Source organism: Salvelinus alpinus, chromosome 8, assembly GCF_045679555.1.
Source record: "Salvelinus alpinus chromosome 8, SLU_Salpinus.1, whole genome shotgun sequence".
In the NCBI taxonomy this organism is placed as follows: Eukaryota; Metazoa; Chordata; class Actinopteri; order Salmoniformes; family Salmonidae; genus Salvelinus; species Salvelinus alpinus.
Genome location: NC_092093.1, coordinates 75,322,292 through 75,344,162, shown reverse-complemented (window position 1 = coordinate 75,344,162; position 21,871 = coordinate 75,322,292). Strand labels below are relative to the sequence as shown.

Sequence of the window (21,871 nt, the reverse complement as noted above, 5' to 3'; positions counted from 1 at the left end):
TGCCACCAGTGTTCAGTAGTACTATCTCGCCACCAGTATAGTACTATCGCAACATCAGTATTACTATCTCACCACCAGTATAGTATCATCTCACAACCAGTAGAGTATTGCAGTATCTCACCACCAGTATAGTATCATCTCACCACCAGTATAGTATCACCTCACCACCAGTATAGTATTGCAGTATCTCACCACCAGTATAGTATCACCTCACCACCAGTATAGTATCACCTCACCACCAGTATAGTATCACCTCACCACCAGTATAGTACTGCAGTATCTCACCACCAGTATAGTATCATTTCACCACCAGTATAGTACTGCAGTATCTCACCACCAGTATAGTATCATCTCACCACCAGTATAGTATCACCTCACCACCAGTATAGTACTACAGCATTTCACCACCAGTATATTACAAACTCACCACCAGTATAGTACTATCTCACCATCAGTATATTACAATCTCACCACCAGTATAGGCCTATCTCACTACCAATATACTACTACTACAGTATCTCACCACCAATATATTACTATCTCACCATCAGTATAGGCCTATCTCACCACCAGTATAAGACTATCTCACCACCAGTATAAGACTATCTCACCACCAGTATAGGTCTATCTCACCACCAGTATAGTACTTTCTCACCACCAGTATATTACAAACTCACCACCAGTATAGTACTATCTCACCATCAGTATATTACAATCTCACCACCAGTATAGGCCTATCTCACTACCAATATACTACTACTACAGTATCTCACCACCAATATATTACTATCTCACCATCAGTATAGGCCTATCTCACCACCAGTATAAGACTATCTCACCACCAATATATTACTATCTCACCATCAGTATAGGCCTATCTCACCACCAGTATAAGACTATCTCACCACCAGTATAAGACTATCTCACCACCAGTATAGGTCTATCTCACCACCAGTATAGTACTTTCTCAACACCAGTATAGTACTATCTCACCATCAGTATATTACAATCTCCACCAGTATAGGCCTATCTCACTACCAATATACTACTACTACAGTATCTCACCACCAATATAGTACTATCATCTCACCATCAACATATTACTATCTCACCACCAGTATAGTACTTTCTCAACACCGGTTTAAGACTATTTCACCACCAGTATATGACTATCTCACCATCAGTATAGGCCTATCTCACCACCAATATATTACTATCTCACCACCAGTATAGGACTATCTCACCACCAGTATAGGACTATCTCACCACCAGTATAGGACTATCTCACCATCAGTATATTACAATTTCACCACCAATATTCTACTACTACAGTATCTCACCACCAATATAGTACTCTCTCACCATCAGTATATTACAATCTCACCACCAATATTCTACTACTACAGTATCTCACCACCAATATAGTACTTTCTCACCATCGGTATAGTACTTTCTTAACACCAGTATAGGCCTATCTCACCACCAGTATATTACTACAGTATCTCACCATCAGTATAATACTATCTCACCACCAGTATAGGCCTATCTCACCACCAATATTCTACTACTACAGTATCTCACCATCAGTATAGTACTTTCTTAACACCAGTATAGGCCTATCTCACCACCAGTATAGAACTATCTGACCACCAGTATAGGCCTATCTCACCACCAGTATAGTACTACAACATCTCACCCACCAGTATATTACTATCTCACCACCATTATATTACTATCTCACCACCAGTATAGTGCTATCTCACCACCAGCATAGTACTATCATACCACCAGTATATTTCTATCTCACCACCAGTATAGTACTACAACATCTCACCCACCAGTATATTACTATCTCACCACCATTATATTACTATCTCACCACCAGTATAGTGCTATCTCACCACCAACATAGTACTATCATACCACCAGTATATTTCTATCTCACCACCAGTATATTAAATTAATATCTCACCACCAGTATAGTACTATCTCACCACCAGTATATTTAAATCTCACCACCAGTATATTAAATTAATATCTCACCACCAGTATATTAAATTAATATCTCACCACCAGTACAGTACTGTCTCACCACCGGTATAGTACTATCATCTCCCCACCAATATAGTACTCCCTCACCACCAGTGTAGTAATATCTCACCACCAGTATATTAAATTAATATCTCACCACCAGTATATTTATATCTCACCACCAGTATATTAAATTAATATCTCACCACCAGTATAGTACTATCTCACCACCAGTATAGTACTATCTCACCACTGGTATAGGCCTATCTCACCACGGGTATAGGCCTATCTCAGCACCAGTATAGGCCTATCTCAGCACCAGTATAGGCCTATCTCAGCACCAGTATAGTAATATCTCACCACCAGTAGATTTATATCTCACCACCAGTATATTAAATTAATATCTCACCACCAGTACAGTACTGTCTCACCACCGGTATAGTACTATCATCTCCCCACCAATATAGTACTCCCTCACCACCAGTGTAGTACTATCTCACCACCAGTGTAGTACTATCTCACCACCAGTATAGTACTACAACATCTCACCCACCAGTATATTACTATCTCACCACCATTATATTACTATCTCACCACCAGTATAGTGCTATCTCACCACCAGCATAGTACTATCATACCACCAGTATATTTCTATCTCACCACCAGTATAGTACTACAACATCTCACCCACCAGTATATTACTATCTCACCACCATTATATTACTATCTCACCACCAGTATAGTGCTATCTCACCACCAGCATAGTACTATCATACCACCAGTATATTTCTATCTCACCACCAGTATAGTACTACAACATCTCACCCACCAGTATATTACTATCTCACCACCATTATATTACTATCTCACCACCAGTATAGTGCTATCTCACCACCAGCATAGTACTATCATACCACCAGTATATTTCTATCTCACCACCAGTATATTAAATTAATATCTCACCACCAGTATAGTACTATCTCACCACCAGTATATTTAAATCTCACCACCAGTATATTAAATTAATATCTCACCACCAGTATATTAAATTAATATCTCACCACCAGTACAGTACTGTCTCACCACCGGTATAGTACTATCATCTCCCCACCAATATAGTACTCCCTCACCACCAGTGTAGTAATATCTCACCACCAGTATATTAAATTAATATCTCACCACCAGTATATTTATATCTCACCACCAGTATATTAAATTAATATCTCACCACCAGTATAGTACTATCTCACCACCAGTATAGTACTATCTCACCACTGGTATAGGCCTATCTCACCACGGGTATAGGCCTATCTCAGCACCAGTATAGGCCTATCTCAGCACCAGTATAGGCCTATCTCAGCACCAGTATAGTAATATCTCACCACCAGTAGATTTATATCTCACCACCAGTATATTAAATTAATATCTCACCACCAGTACAGTACTGTCTCACCACCGGTATAGTACTATCATCTCCCCACCAATATAGTACTCCCTCACCACCAGTGTAGTACTATCTCACCACCAGTGTAGTACTATCTCACCACCAGTATAGTACTATCTCACCACCAGTGTATAACTATCTCACCACCAGTATAGTACTACAGTATCTTACCACCAGTATAGTACTATCTCACCACTTGTATAATACTACAGTATCTCACCACCACTATAGTGCTATCTCACCACCAGTATAGTACTATCTCACCATCAGTATATTAAATTAATATCTCACCACAAGTACAGTACTGTCTCACCACCAGTATAGTACTATCATCTCACTACCAATATAGTACTCCCTCGCCGCCAGTATAGTACTATCTCACCACCAGTATAGTACTATCTCACCAACAGTATAGTACTATCTCACCAACAGTATAGGCCTATCTCACCATTAATATAGTACTACAGTATCTCACCACCAGTATAGTACTATCATCTCACCACCAGTATAGTACTACAGTATCTCACCACCAGTGTAGTACTATCTCACCAACAGTATAGACCTATCTCACCAACAGTATAGGCCTATCTCACCACCAATATTTTACTATCTCACCACCAGTATAGTACTCTCTCACCACCACACTTCTGTGTAACAGATGCAGACAGGATTAGAGCTTTATTGATTATGTGTCACTCGTGGATCTTCCTAAACAAACTCAGAGGTGATTGCCCTTGTCCCTGGTCTTCGAGAAAGAAAAGCACACCTGTAAGCACAAACCTGCTGGAAGTGCATAAACCCTGATGTCAATGTTGAATATATGAATGATAATATCTGGGTGGCTGTAATGAGTGATAATGCTCTGACCTTTGTTGAGTGTGTGTGTGTGTGTCACCATTTGTTCCCTATCTTGTCACGTCCTTTGGCCAGATAATGATCAGATTGTCTCTGTCCACCACTGACGCTCCTTCTGTCTCCCCTCTCTCCTCTCCTCTATCTTCTCCCATCTCCCCTCTCCTCTCTTTTCTCCCCTCTCTCCTCTCCTCTATCTTCTCCCATCTCTCCTCTCCTCTCTTTTCTCCCCTCTCCTCTCTTTTCTCCCCTCTCTCCTCTCCTCTCTTTTCTCCCCTCTCTCCTTCTTCTCTTCACCTTTCCTCTATTTCCTCCTCTCTCCTCTTCTCTCTCCCCCCTCTTTCTCTCTCCTTTCCTCGCTCTCTCTCTCATCTCCCCCCTCTCCTTTCCTGTAGATGGAACGTCCTGGGACTGCAGGGGGCATTGTTGAGTCACTTTGTGGAGCCGGTGTACCTCCACAGTCTGACGGTGGGCAGTCTCAGACACCCGGGTCACTTCAACAGGGTGATGAGTCAGAGACTGGAGTGCCTCGGACCACTGCCCGCAACTTACAGACGCAACCAGCCTCTTCTTAGTGGTAAGAGACACAGAGACAGACAGACAGACAGAGACAATGCAACGCTATACAAAATCTATCACGATGATAGTTTTAACTTTGGATATGTTTTTGGATAACAGTGTGTTCACCCTCCATACACACACGGCTAGGGATGTAGGTCGTGCACATTACTCTTGAAGGGCATTTTCCCTCTCTAAAGATCCCCAGTGCCACAGAACTCTGGGTAATTAGGTGTCATAAGGATGAATATTTTTACAGCTCCATCATCATCAGGAATGATTATTGTACAGAAGGACCTTTAGTGATGATGGTCATAATGAATTTATCATTGAACAACCAAGAACACTGTAGAGTCACTTGGAAGTTGTCTGAAGTATTAAGTTAGGTACTGAAGACAGTCCCCACGTAAAGGACATAGTATGTCTCCATAAGATAATTTCTCCTTCTGCTCTAAATGTGAATGTTTTGCTCAAAGGTTGACATAAATTCTTTGAGAAATGTTTCTCCTTCATGTCATCGTTGTTGACAAAGGGCAGAATGGTGACCTTTACCTTGGACAAGGGGAACCTCAAAACAAAACAGACGTGGCCACAGACATCTGCCACAAGCATTCTGCCTGTCGTTCTAGACATCCTTCTGAGTGTGTTTCAAGTTTCAAGTTTTATTAGTCCTATGTACAGGATGCGCATGGTATACATCGTCCAACGAAGTGCTTACTTGCAGGTGCCTTCTCAACAATACAACAACAATAAGAAATAAGAAAATATAAGAATATGAACATAAAGTAAAAGGCGGTAGAATAAACCAGAGCGGGTCCGGATACAGAATTCTAAATAATGTCACAAGTCTGGGTCGGATCTGTTATGATTGTCACGGGCCAATTTTAACTGACTGATCAGAACGGGACTGCTGCAGTCGAGAGAGAGAGACATTTTATAATTTATGCTGCTGCTCTTGCTTTTCACGAGAGTGGAGTGTGGCGCTTGTAGCTTGTTGTTACCCAATCATAAGTCATCAAAGCGGCAATAGGCTACAGTCATAGAGCCTCCGTGTGTGGCAAAAGTTAGGAGATAACTAATCAATGGAAGATGGAATTAAAATGAAGGGGAAGGATAGGCTACAACGACCAAGAGCCAACAGGTAGGCTGCTACTTAATATTCTGAATGGAGTTGTTTTTATTTGTAACTGTAGGATGAGAAATCGCATGCACTGCAGCCTCAATTAGCCTAACTAGCTAACGTTAGCTATTTTAACTAGCTTCTCCCGGTTTGATGCAGTCAAGACAGATACTAAGTAATAATATTTTAAGCTACTTTATTAACTGGTGCTGATAAAGCGTGAGAGGAGGGAGAGAGGTGCGAGGATGGGGCTGTACTGTGAGCGAGTGACACAGCGAGCAGGGAGGGAGAGACGAGAGACAGCAACCAACCAATTGACTCGCGCTATAGTAGACTAATAGGTGCCATAGCAAGGTTACTTATCATCAAATATGATTTATTTTCTTTTCTGCTTCCCTCACTCAGATCAGACCTGGTCTGGATCCGACCATGTCTACATACGGAATGGGTCTAGTTGTCCTCTGGTCCGTTCGGAATGGGTCTCTATATTTATTTATTTTTATTTATACAGATCGGGTCCGGGTGGGAAAGCCCCAGGTCCACTTCAACTTTTTGGACCCGTGAAGACCTCTAGTTGGAGCGGTAGGCAGATTGGAGTGGGTCCAGTGTGCCTGGCATGCTGGCCTTGATGTGGGCAATGACCAGCCTCTCGAAGCACTTCGTGATGACCGAGGTCATTTGGGAATGTCACTTTGTCTTTCTTGGGCACTGGGACAGTGTTGGTTTCCTTAAAGTAGGTGGGGACTACAGCTTGGGACGGGGACAAGTTGAAGATGTCTGAGAAGATGCCCGCCAGCTGGTTAGCACACATGCTGAGGATGCAGCCAGGGACGCCATCTGGGCCATCGGCTATGTATTCACTTTTTTGAGAGTTTACCTCACGTCTACCTCTGAGAGTGAAAGCACCTGGTCATCTGGAGCAGCGAGTCATCCTGGATGGCTCGGTATTGTCTGCCTCGAAGCAAGCATAGAATGTGTTAATCTTGTCTGGGAGGAAGGCTTCGATGTGCACCGACAGCTGGTGTGTCTAAGACGGCGGCGTTTTGGAGGGCGCGCTTCTTCCCGGGTCCTGCTCGACTTCGCTTTTTTTATGGCTATTCATGGCGACTAAGAAGAGGAAGGAAACGGGGACTCCAAGCTAGGCTGAAAAGACGGGCCTACACGGCCTCTTCCTGGTATCCTGATGGCTAATGTCCAATCGCTGGAAAATAAACGTTGTAAACTCAGTGCAAGGCTTAAATCGCAGACGGACATCAGAGAATGCTATGTCTATGTGTTTACTGGGACGTGGCTTTGTGTGTGTGTGTGTGTGCGTGTCTGCATGCGTGTGTGTGTGTGTGTGTGTGTATCTTTGCTGTCTGAACCATGGAGCCAGTAGAGGACAGGGGGAGGAGGAGAGGAGAGGGGGTCATTGGAGAGATGGCCCTACTCCAAATCAATGTAATCACAGCTCTTATCAGACAACCATTCATTGTGGAGGAGGGAGTGAGCAAAGAGGAGGTGGACAGAGAGGGGGAGAGAGAGGGGGAGCGAGAGAGAGAGAGGGAGGGAGGGATGGTTCATTCCATTCACTCCCAGGACCCAGGGCCCATGCTCCCTCCTCCTCCACCCTCCCTCCACCTTTTCATTCATCCTGCCCTGATGAGATCCTCCACCATTGTGTCTGGGCCTCTTGTTCAGGGAAATGGCTGGGTTATTTTAAGTCCTGTCATATGAAAGGCTCTGGCTCTGACTGACTTTCCCAGGAGCTCTTATCACTGCCAACCAAATGACTCCACCTGCAGCAGAGAGCAGAGAGGGCTAAATACATCAATGAGGTTGTCCTTCAAAAAGTCACCTGGATTTAACCAAACCGGGAGACACCACACTGGAGACACGGCCTGGAGTTACTTTTACTATTATAGAGCGTTTACATTGTAGGTATCATACGTTGCCAGTGCTGCCTTTTGCCTCAATCACATTTAAGACTTTTCAATTGACATTTGTTCTTGGATGTGGCGTGGTCTAATAAAGTGTTGTCCCCTCCACATTCACGGTCCTAAGTTGCATGTATCATGCGTTGCCGGTACTGCCTTTCGCCTTGCTCACATTTTTGACTTTTCAGTTGTCCACTCAATATTAATGCCGCATGTGCGTGCATGGCTCTAAGCAGTGGCCACAGAAATGGTTCTTGAAGTAATTGTAGCGTTAGTGGTGGTGGGTTTTTGATATGAATATTTACATTTTCCAGCTATTATAATTATTATACATCACATAACCACAGGTTTGAATTGGTCTACTTCATGAGCTACCTGCAGAGCGCTAACTAGAATAGAGAAACTGATCAAGACTTCACAGAAAAATCTAATTGGCTATTACAGAGACACAAGAGTCAAGTCGATTGAAGGGATCAAATGAGGCATGAATAGAGGCAGTGTGATAGAGAGAGAGAGGGAGAGAGATGGAGAAAGAGGGGGAGACAGGAGAGGGAGAGGAGGGAGACAGGAGAGGGAGAAAGAGAGAGAGAGGGAGAGGAGGGAGACGGGAGAAAGAGAGAGAGAGAGGGGGGAGACAGGAGAAAGAGAGAGAGCAAGAGAGGGGGGAGTCTTTTGTTCAAAGAGGTGTGTCTCTGTAAGAGAAAGGAGGGATGATAATAAGAGACTAGGTGATTGTTATGTCGGCAGGCAATTTATTCCAGCTCTGAAAAGCTATAGAAAAGAAGGAAGAGAGGAATGAAAGACTGGTGAATGGAAGAGTGAAGATGGGACTATGGGGGAATGAGTCTGCCACAGAGAAAGATGATCACTGAGAATGTGTTAAATCTATTTTGTGTTATATCTCAGAATGCATGGCTTTGTTTCTATACAATTATATGACCAAGTCCTTTTTCTTAAGGTATCTTTATCAAAACTGATCCATCTACTCACTACTGCAATAGTAATAGCGTTATTAATTATGAGCGATTCGATCATATCATTAATATGGACACTTGTCCAGACTTAAACATTTTATTCAAATGGAGACATATTATGGGTGCATCGTACTTTGCATGCGTTTTTAGTTACCCTGTGTCAAGGTAAACATTCCTACTTGTATTTTCTACTTTGTTTCCACCAGTGCATAACTACATTATAATCAGTGTTGATGTCTTGACAATGCTGCTGGAGTGTGTAAGTTTTTTTTTAGCTGCACTCAGCAGGGGTGCTAATTCCCTGTGTCCATAGGGGGGGACTGGTTCTCACTTCTCTTGTTCTGTAACACTGGGTGCTAATTCATTGTACATGAAGTCTAGTGGCTGAGTCTCCTCCCATCCTCCTCCTCTTCCTCCTCCTCCTCCTTGCCCTTCTTCTCTCCTCACCATCCTCCTTTCTCAATATTCTCCTCTTCAACTCATCTCTTCCTCATCCCATTTTCCTCCTCGCCACCTTCCTCCACCTCTCCTCCTACCCTCCACTGCTTTTCGTGCAGAGTGCTATCGGAGCGCTAGGCTAGCTAATTGGATGTGAGAGGCTGTGTCTGATTGAGGAGTCCAGTGAGGGACCTCAGTATCTCAGGCACAGTGTTTACCACAGAGATAGTGAAGCTTCAAACGCCCACGTTACATTATCCACGTCAACACGTTTCCCTTTAATGAAATGCACACTCGCATGCTTGATAGACCCTCGGTCTTTCATTTTCTTTCACTCTCTGTCTTTTCTCTCTCTTTCTCCCCCATCACTCCCCCCTCACTCTCCTCTCTCTCTCTCTCTCTTCCCCCACTGTTTCCTATCCCTTTCTCCCTCTCCCTCTCCCCCCAGTGTCTGTAACTGCTCTCTGAGGAGAGAGGCTGGTGTATAAACAGCTTGGAGATAGAGAACCAGGTTGACTAAGCTTTTGCACCACTGCAAACGTTGCATCTGTTCTTTGCTAGAGGGAGTTAACCACAAAAAAAGTGAAAATGAAAAGCAAATCGAAGTATAAAGTTCAGGTTCAGGTGAAACAAACATACAGTAATTTCATGTTTCAGCTGTTTTTTATCCTTCAGATGTTGTATTAGTGTAAAAGTGTAGCAAATATGTCTCTTGGCCTCTATATAACAAGACGGTCCCCTGTCCTCATGTGTCTAATCTCTCGTGGACAGACTGCATAAACGGTACCGTAGATCTTTCATGATACAACGGGATGCATGAGATAACCAGCAGCATTAGTTACGGTGCTTGGGTTTTTCGTCACTGGTTATTTGGACAAATCACAATTTCGCAGGTGTTAGTATCTTTTGAATTTCGGAAGGGGAGGGTACTTTTGGCCCATAGACTTGCCCGTAACTTGCAAAGAGAGAGGGTGGAGCTCTTCATTCCAGTTCCGATCCTCGTTTTATCTCTTCTCAACATGTATGGATCCAGAACTTAAAGGTAGACTCAGCGATATGACGTAGATGCAGAAAGTAAACAGCATAGTGGGTCAATTTCCGCAACAATAGCGTTGAAGCGCGGGGCTCAACTTCTCTGCTGTTTTGGTCCTGCGGCTACCACGCTGTGACAGTGTGAAGCAATACCGTGCACATGCGCCGATACTGTTTGTGACTGTGTGTGCGAAGTGTTGGATCTCGCTCATCTCAATATCTGCGGTGCTGCTCGTGGCAACATCATTTCGCTGAGTCTACCTTTAATCGAGCATCTAACCAATTACGCAAGTCTTTAGTTCTGGGTTAACCGGGATTACCCTGTGTCTAATATGACTAAAAGCTTAAGCAATCACACACATTCTAAAAAGAAAAAATACCTTTTGTTCCTGTGCATCCCTGCAGGTCTGAGTGTCAGCGGTGAGTGTCGTCAGCCGGGGAAGTCTCTGTGTGTCAGTGTGAACTGGACTTGTGGGGACGGTCAGCTGGAGGTGGTCAACGCGGCTACGGGACGGAAGAGGGACTCTGGGACGCCATCAAGGCTCTGCAAGCACGCTCTGTTCACCCGCTGGGCAAGGCTGTACCGCAAGGTGAGTACTGCAGACAGAAACACGCACACACTATGAACTGTATCATAATGAATACAGATGTTCGATCTTAATTCGATCACTCTGTTGTTGCAGAGAATGTTCGAGGTTTAAAAAGGTTTCTGAAGTTTGAAAGGCTTCTAAGGTGTAATTTCCACTTTAAAATGTCAGCCTTGATTTTCCCTAACGAAAAATGTAACAATCTCAAAAATGTATTATAATCCATAAATTATATTCCACATAAGAATTCACATGTCATGTTGCTGCAGGAATATTTTTCTGCTATGAAAAACTGATCAAATTAAGATAGTATATCTGTACATGGCATTAAAAAAATGTCATACCATGCCTTTAATAGCGACTAACCAAGCTTCCGGTGAGTAGCATGGAACCACTTGACGTCTCTGTGTGTCCAGCAACAGCTGCCACAGTACTCTACAGCAGCTTACCCCCCCCCCCCCCCCCCTTCACACAATAGCAGCCTATTATTTTAGAACAAACACAAAGCGCAGTTTAATTTTCATTATGAAAATGTATGTAAATGCCTGCAACACCCAAATGGTGGCAGTTAAATTATAATGATTATATAACCATAATTATTTGGAGAAGCACTTGAGGAGCGCCGCCCTTGGAAATTGGTCCCCGCGCGCAGTAAGGCATGCAACAGCAGACACAGTAATCTCCAAAGAAACTTTGTGACTTGACTGTGCCTACGTCCCCTCTCTCGCCTCGCCTAGCGGCTGCTCCTCTTCTCTTTCTGCCTGCGCAACAAAGGAAATGCACAAAAGCACAGAGAATGTTCAATTGCTTGTGAAATTTAAATGGGGAGATTACACAGCTGTTGAAGTTCCCCGTTTGTGCCGGCTCATTAGTTTTGTTTTGCTCTCTATCTCTCTTACCCTAACCCTCTACCCCGTCTTTTTCTCCCTCTCTCTTTCTCGCTACATCTTTATTTCTCTCTCTGCCTTTTTCTCTCCCTCCTTCTTCTTCTTCCTTCTCTCTCCAGTTGAGTATCCATGCTTCCGGGCCCGTGGACCAGCCACTGATGTACTGTGAGGCCAAGATGGCTGCCGGCTCTTACCAGACTGCCAAACAGCAGTGGCTCAGATCGCTACAGGAGACAGGCCTGGGAACCTGGGTGAAGAAACCTCCAGAGCAGGAGAGCTTCCTGCTACAGGACTAAGACATTTCACTCCATTCCAGCCATTATTATGCACACGCACACCAGCTTCCCGTGGTGTGCGTGTCCGTGTTCATCCGTCCGTTTGCGTGCGTGTCTTTAGAAGGAGCATGTGGCAGTTGGCTTTATTGTTGTCAGCTGACTTTGGTTTGCTCTACAAGCCTCCATCTCCTCCTCGGCAAAAGCCACCTTTGATGTCGGTCGTTCAAGTTCCACCCAAAAAATAAAAAATGAAAACGGGAATGAAAGAAAGTGGGTTTGATCGGACCTCTCCTTCATTATCCCGCTGGTCCCTGGTTGTCATGTCAAAGCCGGGGAGAAGGCAGGAAAGAAGGCAGGGTAACCTTGGTCAATGTGAAAGGCAGCCGCTATCTTGTCATCAGCCATTTGGGGGCGGCGGTGCGCCTGCAGAGATCCAGCGGGATGGGGGACAGGGCCAGCCAATTACAGAGCCTGTCATTGTGACGTGTGATGGACAGAGAGATGGAGAAAGAGAAAAGGACCACAAAGAACCAGATAGACAACTCACCGTTACACACACACACGCCCGCTTGCCACAGGCCCAGTTCACATATATCTCACCTATCTCTCTCCCTTTTCACAGCATCTCTTTGTCTGTCCATCTCCTCCTTTTTCTCTATCACTTCATCTTTCGACCCCCTTTCTATCCCTCTGTTCCTCTCTGCCATCTTCAACCCCCTCTCCTTCACCGATCTCATTCTCTCCTCCTCTCTCCCCTCTCTCTCGCCTCCTCTCCACCTCTCTCCGCTCACTTCTGACTCTAACACAAGTCACGAAGCTAGAGGTTCTGACGTGGCCACGACAGGTTAATTCCACCTGCTCTTAGTGGCACAAAGGGAATAGAGGAGAATGGAGGTGATAGCAACATAACTGCTTCCATTAGCCCACACTGGGGTTCCCCTTTCAGATAGAACACCACAGCCATCTTAGCTTCTTTAATACCTGTCATTAACGCTCTGAGTTGATTTCACCTTTTTACCTTTGTAGTCAGGTCTCTCGCTGTAATTGGAATGGCACAGTTTTCCCCCGTTTTTTTTACCACTTACAGGTTGATTATAAAGGGGGGTTGATTAACGCACAATAGAGCAGTCGTGAGCCTGACTTGTTAGCTGCGCTCACTTTGAGCTGGTGTAAAAGGGTTGTGACTAACCTGCTACAGTGGTTTGGTTGACGAGCGATTACCTGCAATGATGGGAAGGACTCAGAATGGACTGACATTCAGTCATCACTGGGAGAAAAACAATAAATACAACCCTACTTAACAAAATGCATTTTGGTGTTTAGTTGCGGAGTCATTAACTCTCTACTGGCCCTACTCTATAGTCCAGGTGCTGGGTGGTAGCGAGGGACCGGTCTCTTCTTTGTTTCACATCCTCACTACTCCCCAAGCCAGTCTGTAAAGGTTCAGAACGCTAGAACACACTACACGCTATCAAATGTCACCTGTAAAACACTGACTTCTCAACCCTGGCCATGTTTGTCCACGTTGGCCCCCTTACTTTATGTTTGTGTTCATTTCAAATGTCCTATTTTCACCCCCCGTTTAATCTTGAAAATATGCTTTATTTTAGTATTACAAGGTTTTGTTTTTACATGTGTGATGTTCCAATGTAGTTAACGTTATATGCATACATCATCGTCATGTTGTTTAAATCCTCCCACCTTACTCTGACACTTTCCTTGGAGTTAACGAAGAGAACAGTCCAGGCTATTATATTAAACACAGTAACAGTGTCACCTAGTGGTCATAGTTCTTATGTGTCAGTGTTGTTACTTGTCCATCACTCTCCTCTGCCTCAGATCCCATTTTGGTAGTGTGTAAGGTCCACCGGGCAGGTAGACTGTAGGAAATAGTGTCACAGTCATTTCTCTGATATAGTGTTCCAACGGACAAGAATGTGGATCATCATTATCATCAAAGTGGGATATCGTTTTTTCAATTGGAAAAGTTCCAGAATAGCAGGAGTAGGTCTTTAAGTTTTTATAAAATCCTCCCTGTCCCCGTTAGTTGAGTAGAGATCCAGTGAAGGTTCTTCTCTTTTATAAAGAGAACCCACCCCTTGTCAAGGCTAGTATGACCCCAATCACAGATCACTAGATGCATGTCATACATACATAAACACAGTGCACATCAGGGTTGGGGTAAATTCCATTTAAATGCATTGTCTGAATTGAAATGGAATTGACCCTAACCCTGGTACACATAGGACATTATGTGGAGTGATAATGAACCATGAATAAACTCAAACTCTTTTGTCATCTTCATACACATACATGTGTTGTAAAGAATAATCTAACTAGTTTTCCCTCTGAAGGTTCATCTTGTACATATTTCTCTTTTATTTTCTAATTCGCTCTATTATTAAATGTAGAGGCACATTCTGTTGGAAGCTTGTGGTATGTTTTACCAGTTATTTTTCATAGTCATTCAATTAGTCAAACATACACTATATATACAAAAGTATGTGGACACCCCTTCAAATTAGTGGATTTGGATATTTCAGCCACACCTGTTACCGACAGGTGTAAGAAATCGAGCACAAAGCCATGCAATCTCCATAGACAAACATTGGCAGTAGAATAGCCTTACTGAAGAGCTCAGTGACTTCCAATGTGGCACCATCATAGGATGCCACCTTTCAAACAAGTCAGTTCGTCAAATGTCTGCCCTGCTAGAGCTACCCGGTCAACTGTAAGTGCTGTTATTGTGAAGTGGAAACATCTAGGAGCAACAACGGCTCAGCGGTGAAGTGGTAGGCCACACAAGCTCACAGAATGGAACCGCCAAGTGCTGAAGCGTGTAGCGTGGTAAAAATCATCTGTCCTCAGTTGCAACACTCACTACCGAGTTCCAAACTGCCTCTGGAAGCAATGTCAGCACAATAACTGTTCATTGGGAGCCTCATGAAATGGGTTTCCATGGCCGAGCAGCTGCACACAAGCCTAAGATCACCATGCGCAATGCCAAGCGTCAGCTGGAGTGGTGTAAAGCTCGCCGCCATCGTACTCTGGAGCAGTGGAAACACGTTCTCTGGAGTGATGAATCCCGCTTCACCATCTGGCAGTCCAACAGATTAATCTGGGTTTGGCAGATGCCAGGAGAACGCTACATGCCCCAATGCATAGTGCCAACTGTAAAGTTTGGTGGAGGAGGAATAATGGTTCGGGCTAGGCCCCTTAGGGGAATCTTAACGCTACAGCATACAATGACATTCTAAACGATTCTGTGTTTCGAACTTTGGGGCAACAGTTTGGGGAAGGCCCTTTCCTGTTTCATCATGACAATGCCCCCGTGCACAAAGTGAGGTCCATACAGAAATGGTTTGTCGAATTTGGTGTGGAAGAACTTGACTGGCCTGCACAGAGCACTGACCTTAACCCCATTGAACACCTTTTGGATGAATGGGATGAATTGGAATGCCGACTGCGAGCCAGGCCTAATTGTCCAACCTTACTAATGCTCGTGGTTGAATGGAAGCAAGTCCTCTCAGCAATGTTCCAACATCTAGCCTTCCCAGAAGAGTGGAGGCTGTTATAGCAGCAAAGGGGGGACCAACTCCATATTAATGCCCATGATTTTGGAATGAGACGTTCGACAAGCAGGTGTCCACATACTTTTGGTCATGTAGTGTAGTTTTGTGGTTTCTGGCAAATATAACAAACTGATTCCTCGTTAAAAACCCGTTGATTATTTTGAGAGATATTAACAGTATGGCATGACTGAATGGTAATGTTGTATTAAATGAGTGTATATTTGTAAAAATTTTAAACAATAAAAAAATACAATCTGGGAAGACGATAATGAAGATATGCCTAATTCAGATGTAAATTGAAGTTCTATGAATACATGCTGCTAAGGTTGTAAATTGCACTTCAGTAATACCTTAAAAGTGAATGTTTGTACATGTGAATAAAATCTGAAAATCTGGTCATTTTATCTTTGTCTTGGTTATTTGTGATGATATAGGTTACTGTGCAATATTTCGTCTCTAGGATACTCATTAGCTTGGTCTGTGGGAAGAGAAAACCGTGTAACGTGTGCACCACAATTTATCAACCTAAAACACATAAAATGTTCTTTAGGCCTACAGTATGTGGCCCTTTCCACTATGAATTGAAATAAACACTGTTTTCATGACTGTCTGTCTCCACAGATGCATCACCTCCACACACAAATATTAGAGACTCTTCCCTTCCCCAAGGAAATACATTGGAAATGGTAATCATCCTGTCTCAGTGGCAGGTGTCAAACTGGGTGGGGAGCCACCAAATGAGCTATGAGAAGGGATAGTTGTATGTATCTCTCTTTTCCCCTCAGGGCAGGTATGTCTCATGACTGTCCACACTACAACAAACATCATAATTGACTATTTACTCCACAGCCTGGCCCTTGTGCTTGGTCATCTAACTGTAATCTAACAGACATGATCGGGAGCTAGGGCTGGGCTCTGGATACCACTCCGCTCAAAAGTAATGAATGAAATCTACTGTACTGTATTAATACCAAGACCAGGGATTTTCCCAACTTGTTCAAACACAAAAAAATACTGCTTTGTAATTACACATGAACATCCTACATGACTGGAGGAGATTTGGAATAGCCTGAAGGTGATGCAATTCTGGATTTAACAAGAAAAGAGACATCAATAGAATGCCGTTAGGTCTTGTCTGATAAAGTTAAATAGAAATCTAACCTTGATCGTGTCAACTGTCAACCAATCCAAATGTGTTATAAAACACATTATTCCCACTGAGGGATGACAAGCGACCCTTATCTATGTGACTAACCCCTGACCTTTCCATCAGACTGCTTACTACCCCCAGTCAGAGGGGCTTTACAGAGAGGAAGGGAGAGACAGACAGACAGAGACAAGAAAACAAGAGAGAGCGAGAGAGAGATATTGATAGAAAGAGGGAGAGAGCTTGTTGGGGTTTACAGACAGCCAGTCTCTCCTCCGTATTGATCTCCAGACCATCATGCATCATCTCCTCCACACCTGCTTGTTTATTAGACTTGGCTCATGTCCTCCTCAATGCCACATAAAGGGAATAGGGTACCATTTGGGAGGCAGCCAGGGGCTGTGAAATCTACTTACCTGGCCGCCACCAAGATTTATTACTGTCCATTTGTATTTACTTTACTTTACTTGGAGGCTGCCACCAAGGGTGCCTCCTATTGGGAAGGACCTATATAGTGCACTACTTTTGACCACAGCCCTATGCACTATGTAGGGAATATGGTGCCATTTGAGATGTAGGCAAAGCATTATTACTGTCTATTTGTATTGACTTTACTTCGAGACCGATCTTATTACTGTCTCAATTTCCATTTACTTTACTTGGATGAGATTTCCTTCCAGTCTCAGTAAAACATTGATTGCATTCTCTTCTTTTAAACCAATCGTTAACCAGATCAGAAAAGTGTTTGACCTAGTCTGTTTTTTTACTGGCTTGCTTGTCATGTGCACAAATTGATCTGTAAAACACACAAAGGCTAACATTCTGTAAGCTTTGTATATTTTTGCTGCCTCCTTTCTGCTTTAGAAAGGTAACGAATCAAGTTGACAACCTAACATCACTCAATAACTGTGTTACGGAGGAAGGAAAACTACTTCTGTATTTTTGTGATCTTGAGCACAATATCAGTTAGTGTTGTAACACACTACGTATTATAACTAGGGAACTCACCATGTTCACTCATTCTATTATCTGAGATGTATCATTCAAATTAATTCAATGAACTTTCAAATTAATTTAGCATTCAATTTATGTCAAATAAATTCAGTTATGAGTTAAAATTATTAAACTATTCAGTTAGATTCATAATGAAAATACAAAACATTTCAACGAATGGAAAAGGAATCATACTTTTAATTGGATTTTGACAAGCATCTGTGCAGAATACATCTATCCCAAAAATGATAATACAGTGTGCAAAAAGTGTAATGAAAGAATGAGGTTTAGGGTGAATATATTTTCTTACAATGAAGCCGCTGTGCCTTGCCTATCTACCTGTACTTTTTCCAATCTCATACCACAGTTCAAAATATAAAAAATCATATTCCTTTTCCCCCTTCCTTATAATTCATACATGAGGGTTCTCTGTCCAGCCATACCTCTTTGAAGATTAAAGATGATTCTGATACAGTGAAAGTGACGTACAAACTGCCGGAATAAAATAAAAAGTACAATGATGAAGAAATCTGAGCTATATGCTAAAAACGGAACGTGTACATCCCAAATGGCACCCTATACCCTATATTAGTGCACTACGTTTGACCAGAGTCCATAGGGCTCTGATCAAAAGTACTGTAGCACACCATGAAGGGAATAGGGTGACTTTTTGTACACAACCCCAAGTTATTTTATTAGCAGATGTAATTTGATATTCTGACAGATGCTGGTAACAAGATTAATGCAAATGTGTAACTACATTGTACAACATTCTTATACGTTAAACTTTTTTATCCATACTGAATTCATCTTGAATGTGTAAATTTATAACTTATAACAGTAAATTTATAACAGTTTTCTTTATATTATCTATTGTGAAAACATCACAGCAGTATAACTGTGATGTTGATGCGCAACACACAGACAAACAGATGAGGTACAGTAGAAAGTGACAGACACACAACACAGCAACAAAGCCACTTGGTGAAATTTCATCTTATACAACCATGAGTAGAGTTGATTAACTATTGTACAGCACATGCAGAACATCGAAACTAACCCTATTGAAGAGCGATCAGATTCACAACAAGCGTGGGTGGGTTATACATTATGTCGATACAAAGAGCACTTGATAGGAATGGTTGTCACTCAGGATGGGTTGTACTGTAACAGTGTTAACTCTCATTGTCATGACACTACTTTTCTGGCCAGTGGAAACTACAGCAGCAACTAGATACAGAGCCTTCCGAAAGTATTCACAACCCTTGACTTTTTCCACATTTTGTTGTGTTACAGCCCGAATTTAAAATTGGTTAAATTGAGATTTTGTGTCACTGATCTACAAACAATACCCCATAATGTCAAAGTGGAATTTATTTTTGAAATGTTTCCAAATTAAAAATGAAAAGCTGAAATGTCTTGAGTCAATAAGTATTCAACCACAAAGACCAGGGAGGTTTTCCAAGGGTTCGCAAAGGGCACCTGTTGGTAGATCCAAAATAAATAAGCAGACATTGAATATCCCTTTGAGCATAATGCAGTTATTAATTACACTTTGGATCGTTTATCAATAAACCCAGTCACTAAAATGATAGAGGCCTCCTTCCTAACTCAGTTGCCGGAGAGGAAGGCCAATGGTGATTTTAAAACAGTTAGAGTTTAATGGCTGTGATAGGAGAACACTGAGGATAGATCAACAACATTGTAGTTACTCCACAAAACTAACCTAAATGACAGGGTGAAAAGAAGGAAGCCTGTACAGAACACAAATATTCCCAAACATGCATCCTGTTTGTAATAAGGCAGTAAAGTAATACTGCAAAAAATGTGGCAAAGAAATTAACTTTTTGTCCTGAATACAAAGCGTTATTGTTTGGGGCAAATCCAACACAACACATCACGGAGTCCCACTCCTCATATTTTCAAGCACGGTGTGGTGGCTGCATCATGTTATGGGTATGCTTGTCATCGACAAGGACTAGGGACTTTTTAGGAATGAAAAGAAATGGAATAGAGATAAGCACAGGAAAAATCCTAGAGGAAAACTTTGTTCAGTCTGCTTTCCAACAGACACTGGGAGAAAAATTAACATTTCAGCAGGACAATAACCTAAAACACAAGGCCAAATATACACTGGCGTTGCTTACCAAGACGATGTTGAATGTTCGATTGGCCTAATTACAGTTTTGACTTAGAAATCGGCTTAAAAATCTATGGCAAGACTTGAAAATGGCTGTCTAGCAATGATCAACAACCAACTTGACAGAGCTTGAATAAAAAAAATTTTTTAAGAATAATGGGCAAATATTGTACAATCCAGGTGTGCAAAGCTCTTAAGAGACATACCCAGAAATACTCACAGTTGTAAATCACCGGCAAAAATGATTCTAACATGTATTGACTCGGAGGGTTGAATTGTTATCTAATCAAGTTATATTAGTGTTTATTTTCCAAAGATTTAAAAAAAAGTATTTTTCTTCCACTTTGACAGACTATTTTGTGTAGATCGTTGCCAAAAAAATGACAATTAAATCCATTTTTATCCCACTTTAACAACAAAATGTGGAAAAAATCAAGGGGTGTGAATACTTTCTGAAGGCACTGTGTATCCTATAACTACGGTTAAATTTCTTCGTGGTCAGGTAACATGAGTCGGAAAAACTCCTGGCCCTAATCATCCGAACTATACTTCATCCTGACGCGCCTCAGCCAATTTCCTGTGTAACCATGGTGATAATTAACCAAATCATTTTATTGAGCTCTTTTGTGGCTTTGCTATTGGAGGATGTTATGATCACATATTCAACATTAGATTAGCCTATGCAATACAGTAAACAGTGTACTGGCCAGGAGGACTACACACTTCAAGCTGATCATCTATAATTTTCATTGAGATCTATGTACAGCAAACATTAATATCAGTCAAGCATATTTATCTAAGCAGGTGACCAGTAACCATATCAGCACATTGTGACACATGGAGGAAATGTGAAATATGATATTGAACAAGCCCCATTGCTGCTGCATGCATGAATGCATTTTCTTGCAAAAAAACATAATTGCAGGTTCCCTATTGTCAAATCTACAGTACACCCACCTAGTCATATTGAGTACTACACAGTATAGAAAGAACAAGGCAGATGTATCCTAACAGCATGGCAAAAAAATTGTTTTTAAAAAGAAATCTGTACAATGGACAGTGTAAAATGTGACTGACTCAAAACAACTCAGTAGGTCAAATGTGTAGTAGGCCTCTAGATGACACAGTATAGTAAACTCCTAGCCCTTGATCATGCAGGCCAAAGAGGGTGAAAACAGCCAAGATTACCCACTCAGTGTAAAGATCCTCCATCTGGGTTAGACCAGGCCACCATATGATACGCGTGGTACAAATGTATTGCCTCTCCTATCGTTCTTCAGACAGTTTTACAAATACATTGACGGGAGTTTGAGTGCATGCAAGATCAACTAGGGTTTGCTATTCACCCATTCATGTTCATCAGCAGTAAACAAGACCATAGAAGTAGTGTGTTTTCTGGAGTCAACCAAATATATTTTTACGTATATAGATTGGTTTAAAATATGACTTTGTCCTCTCCATTAAAACACACAAAAACACTCAGTCCATGCAAAGTGGATGGAGATAATGTACATCAAATACAGTGGCATGTGTGTAGTGTGTGTGTGTCTGCATGCCCGTGTATGTGCAGTGTGTGTGTCACTTGTCCTGCATCACTTCTCCTGCAGCAGAGCTGGGATGTTTATGTTCCATCCGATGGCTTGCCGGTCGAAGCCACAGGTGAACAGGTTACATGACGCGTTCTCCTCGTTCCACACCGAGCAGCACACCATGCGTCGATGACCCTGGAATACACAGGCACATACCAACACAGAAAAACCTCAAAGACCACACAACATGGATAACAAAGCTCAAACAGACTTCAATGGAGTTGTATACAGTATCACACAACTACACACAACCCACACAAGTTAAAACCCCCAACAACCCTTTGACCTCCCTGGTGCGCAGCAGTACATTTCCACA

At 42.4% G+C, this 21,871-nt stretch overlaps 2 protein-coding genes across 5 annotated transcripts in view; one reads left to right on the top strand and one right to left on the bottom strand.

Annotated features, from left to right (window-relative positions):
- adarb2 (adenosine deaminase RNA specific B2 (inactive)) overlaps nt 1-16,090 on the top strand; it is a 198,150-nt gene extending 182,060 nt beyond the window's left edge. The window contains exons 8-10 of the mRNA XM_071415101.1: nt 4,723-4,904; nt 10,771-10,955; nt 11,959-16,090. Coding sequence (XP_071271202.1) covers nt 4,723-4,904; nt 10,771-10,955; nt 11,959-12,135 — 544 coding nt within the window. The 3' untranslated portion in view covers nt 12,136-16,090. The remainder of the gene's footprint in view (nt 1-4,722; nt 4,905-10,770; nt 10,956-11,958) is intronic.
- A 1,916-nt stretch (nt 16,091-18,006) lies between these two features.
- LOC139583716 (WD repeat-containing protein 37-like) overlaps nt 18,007-21,871 on the bottom strand; it is a 28,992-nt gene continuing 25,127 nt past the window's right edge. For all 4 annotated transcript variants that reach the window (XM_071415094.1, XM_071415096.1, XM_071415093.1 and 1 more), the window contains one exon: nt 18,007-21,690. In XM_071415094.1, the coding sequence (XP_071271195.1) occupies nt 21,559-21,690 (132 nt within the window). In that variant the 3' untranslated portion in view covers nt 18,007-21,558. The remainder of the gene's footprint in view (nt 21,691-21,871) is intronic.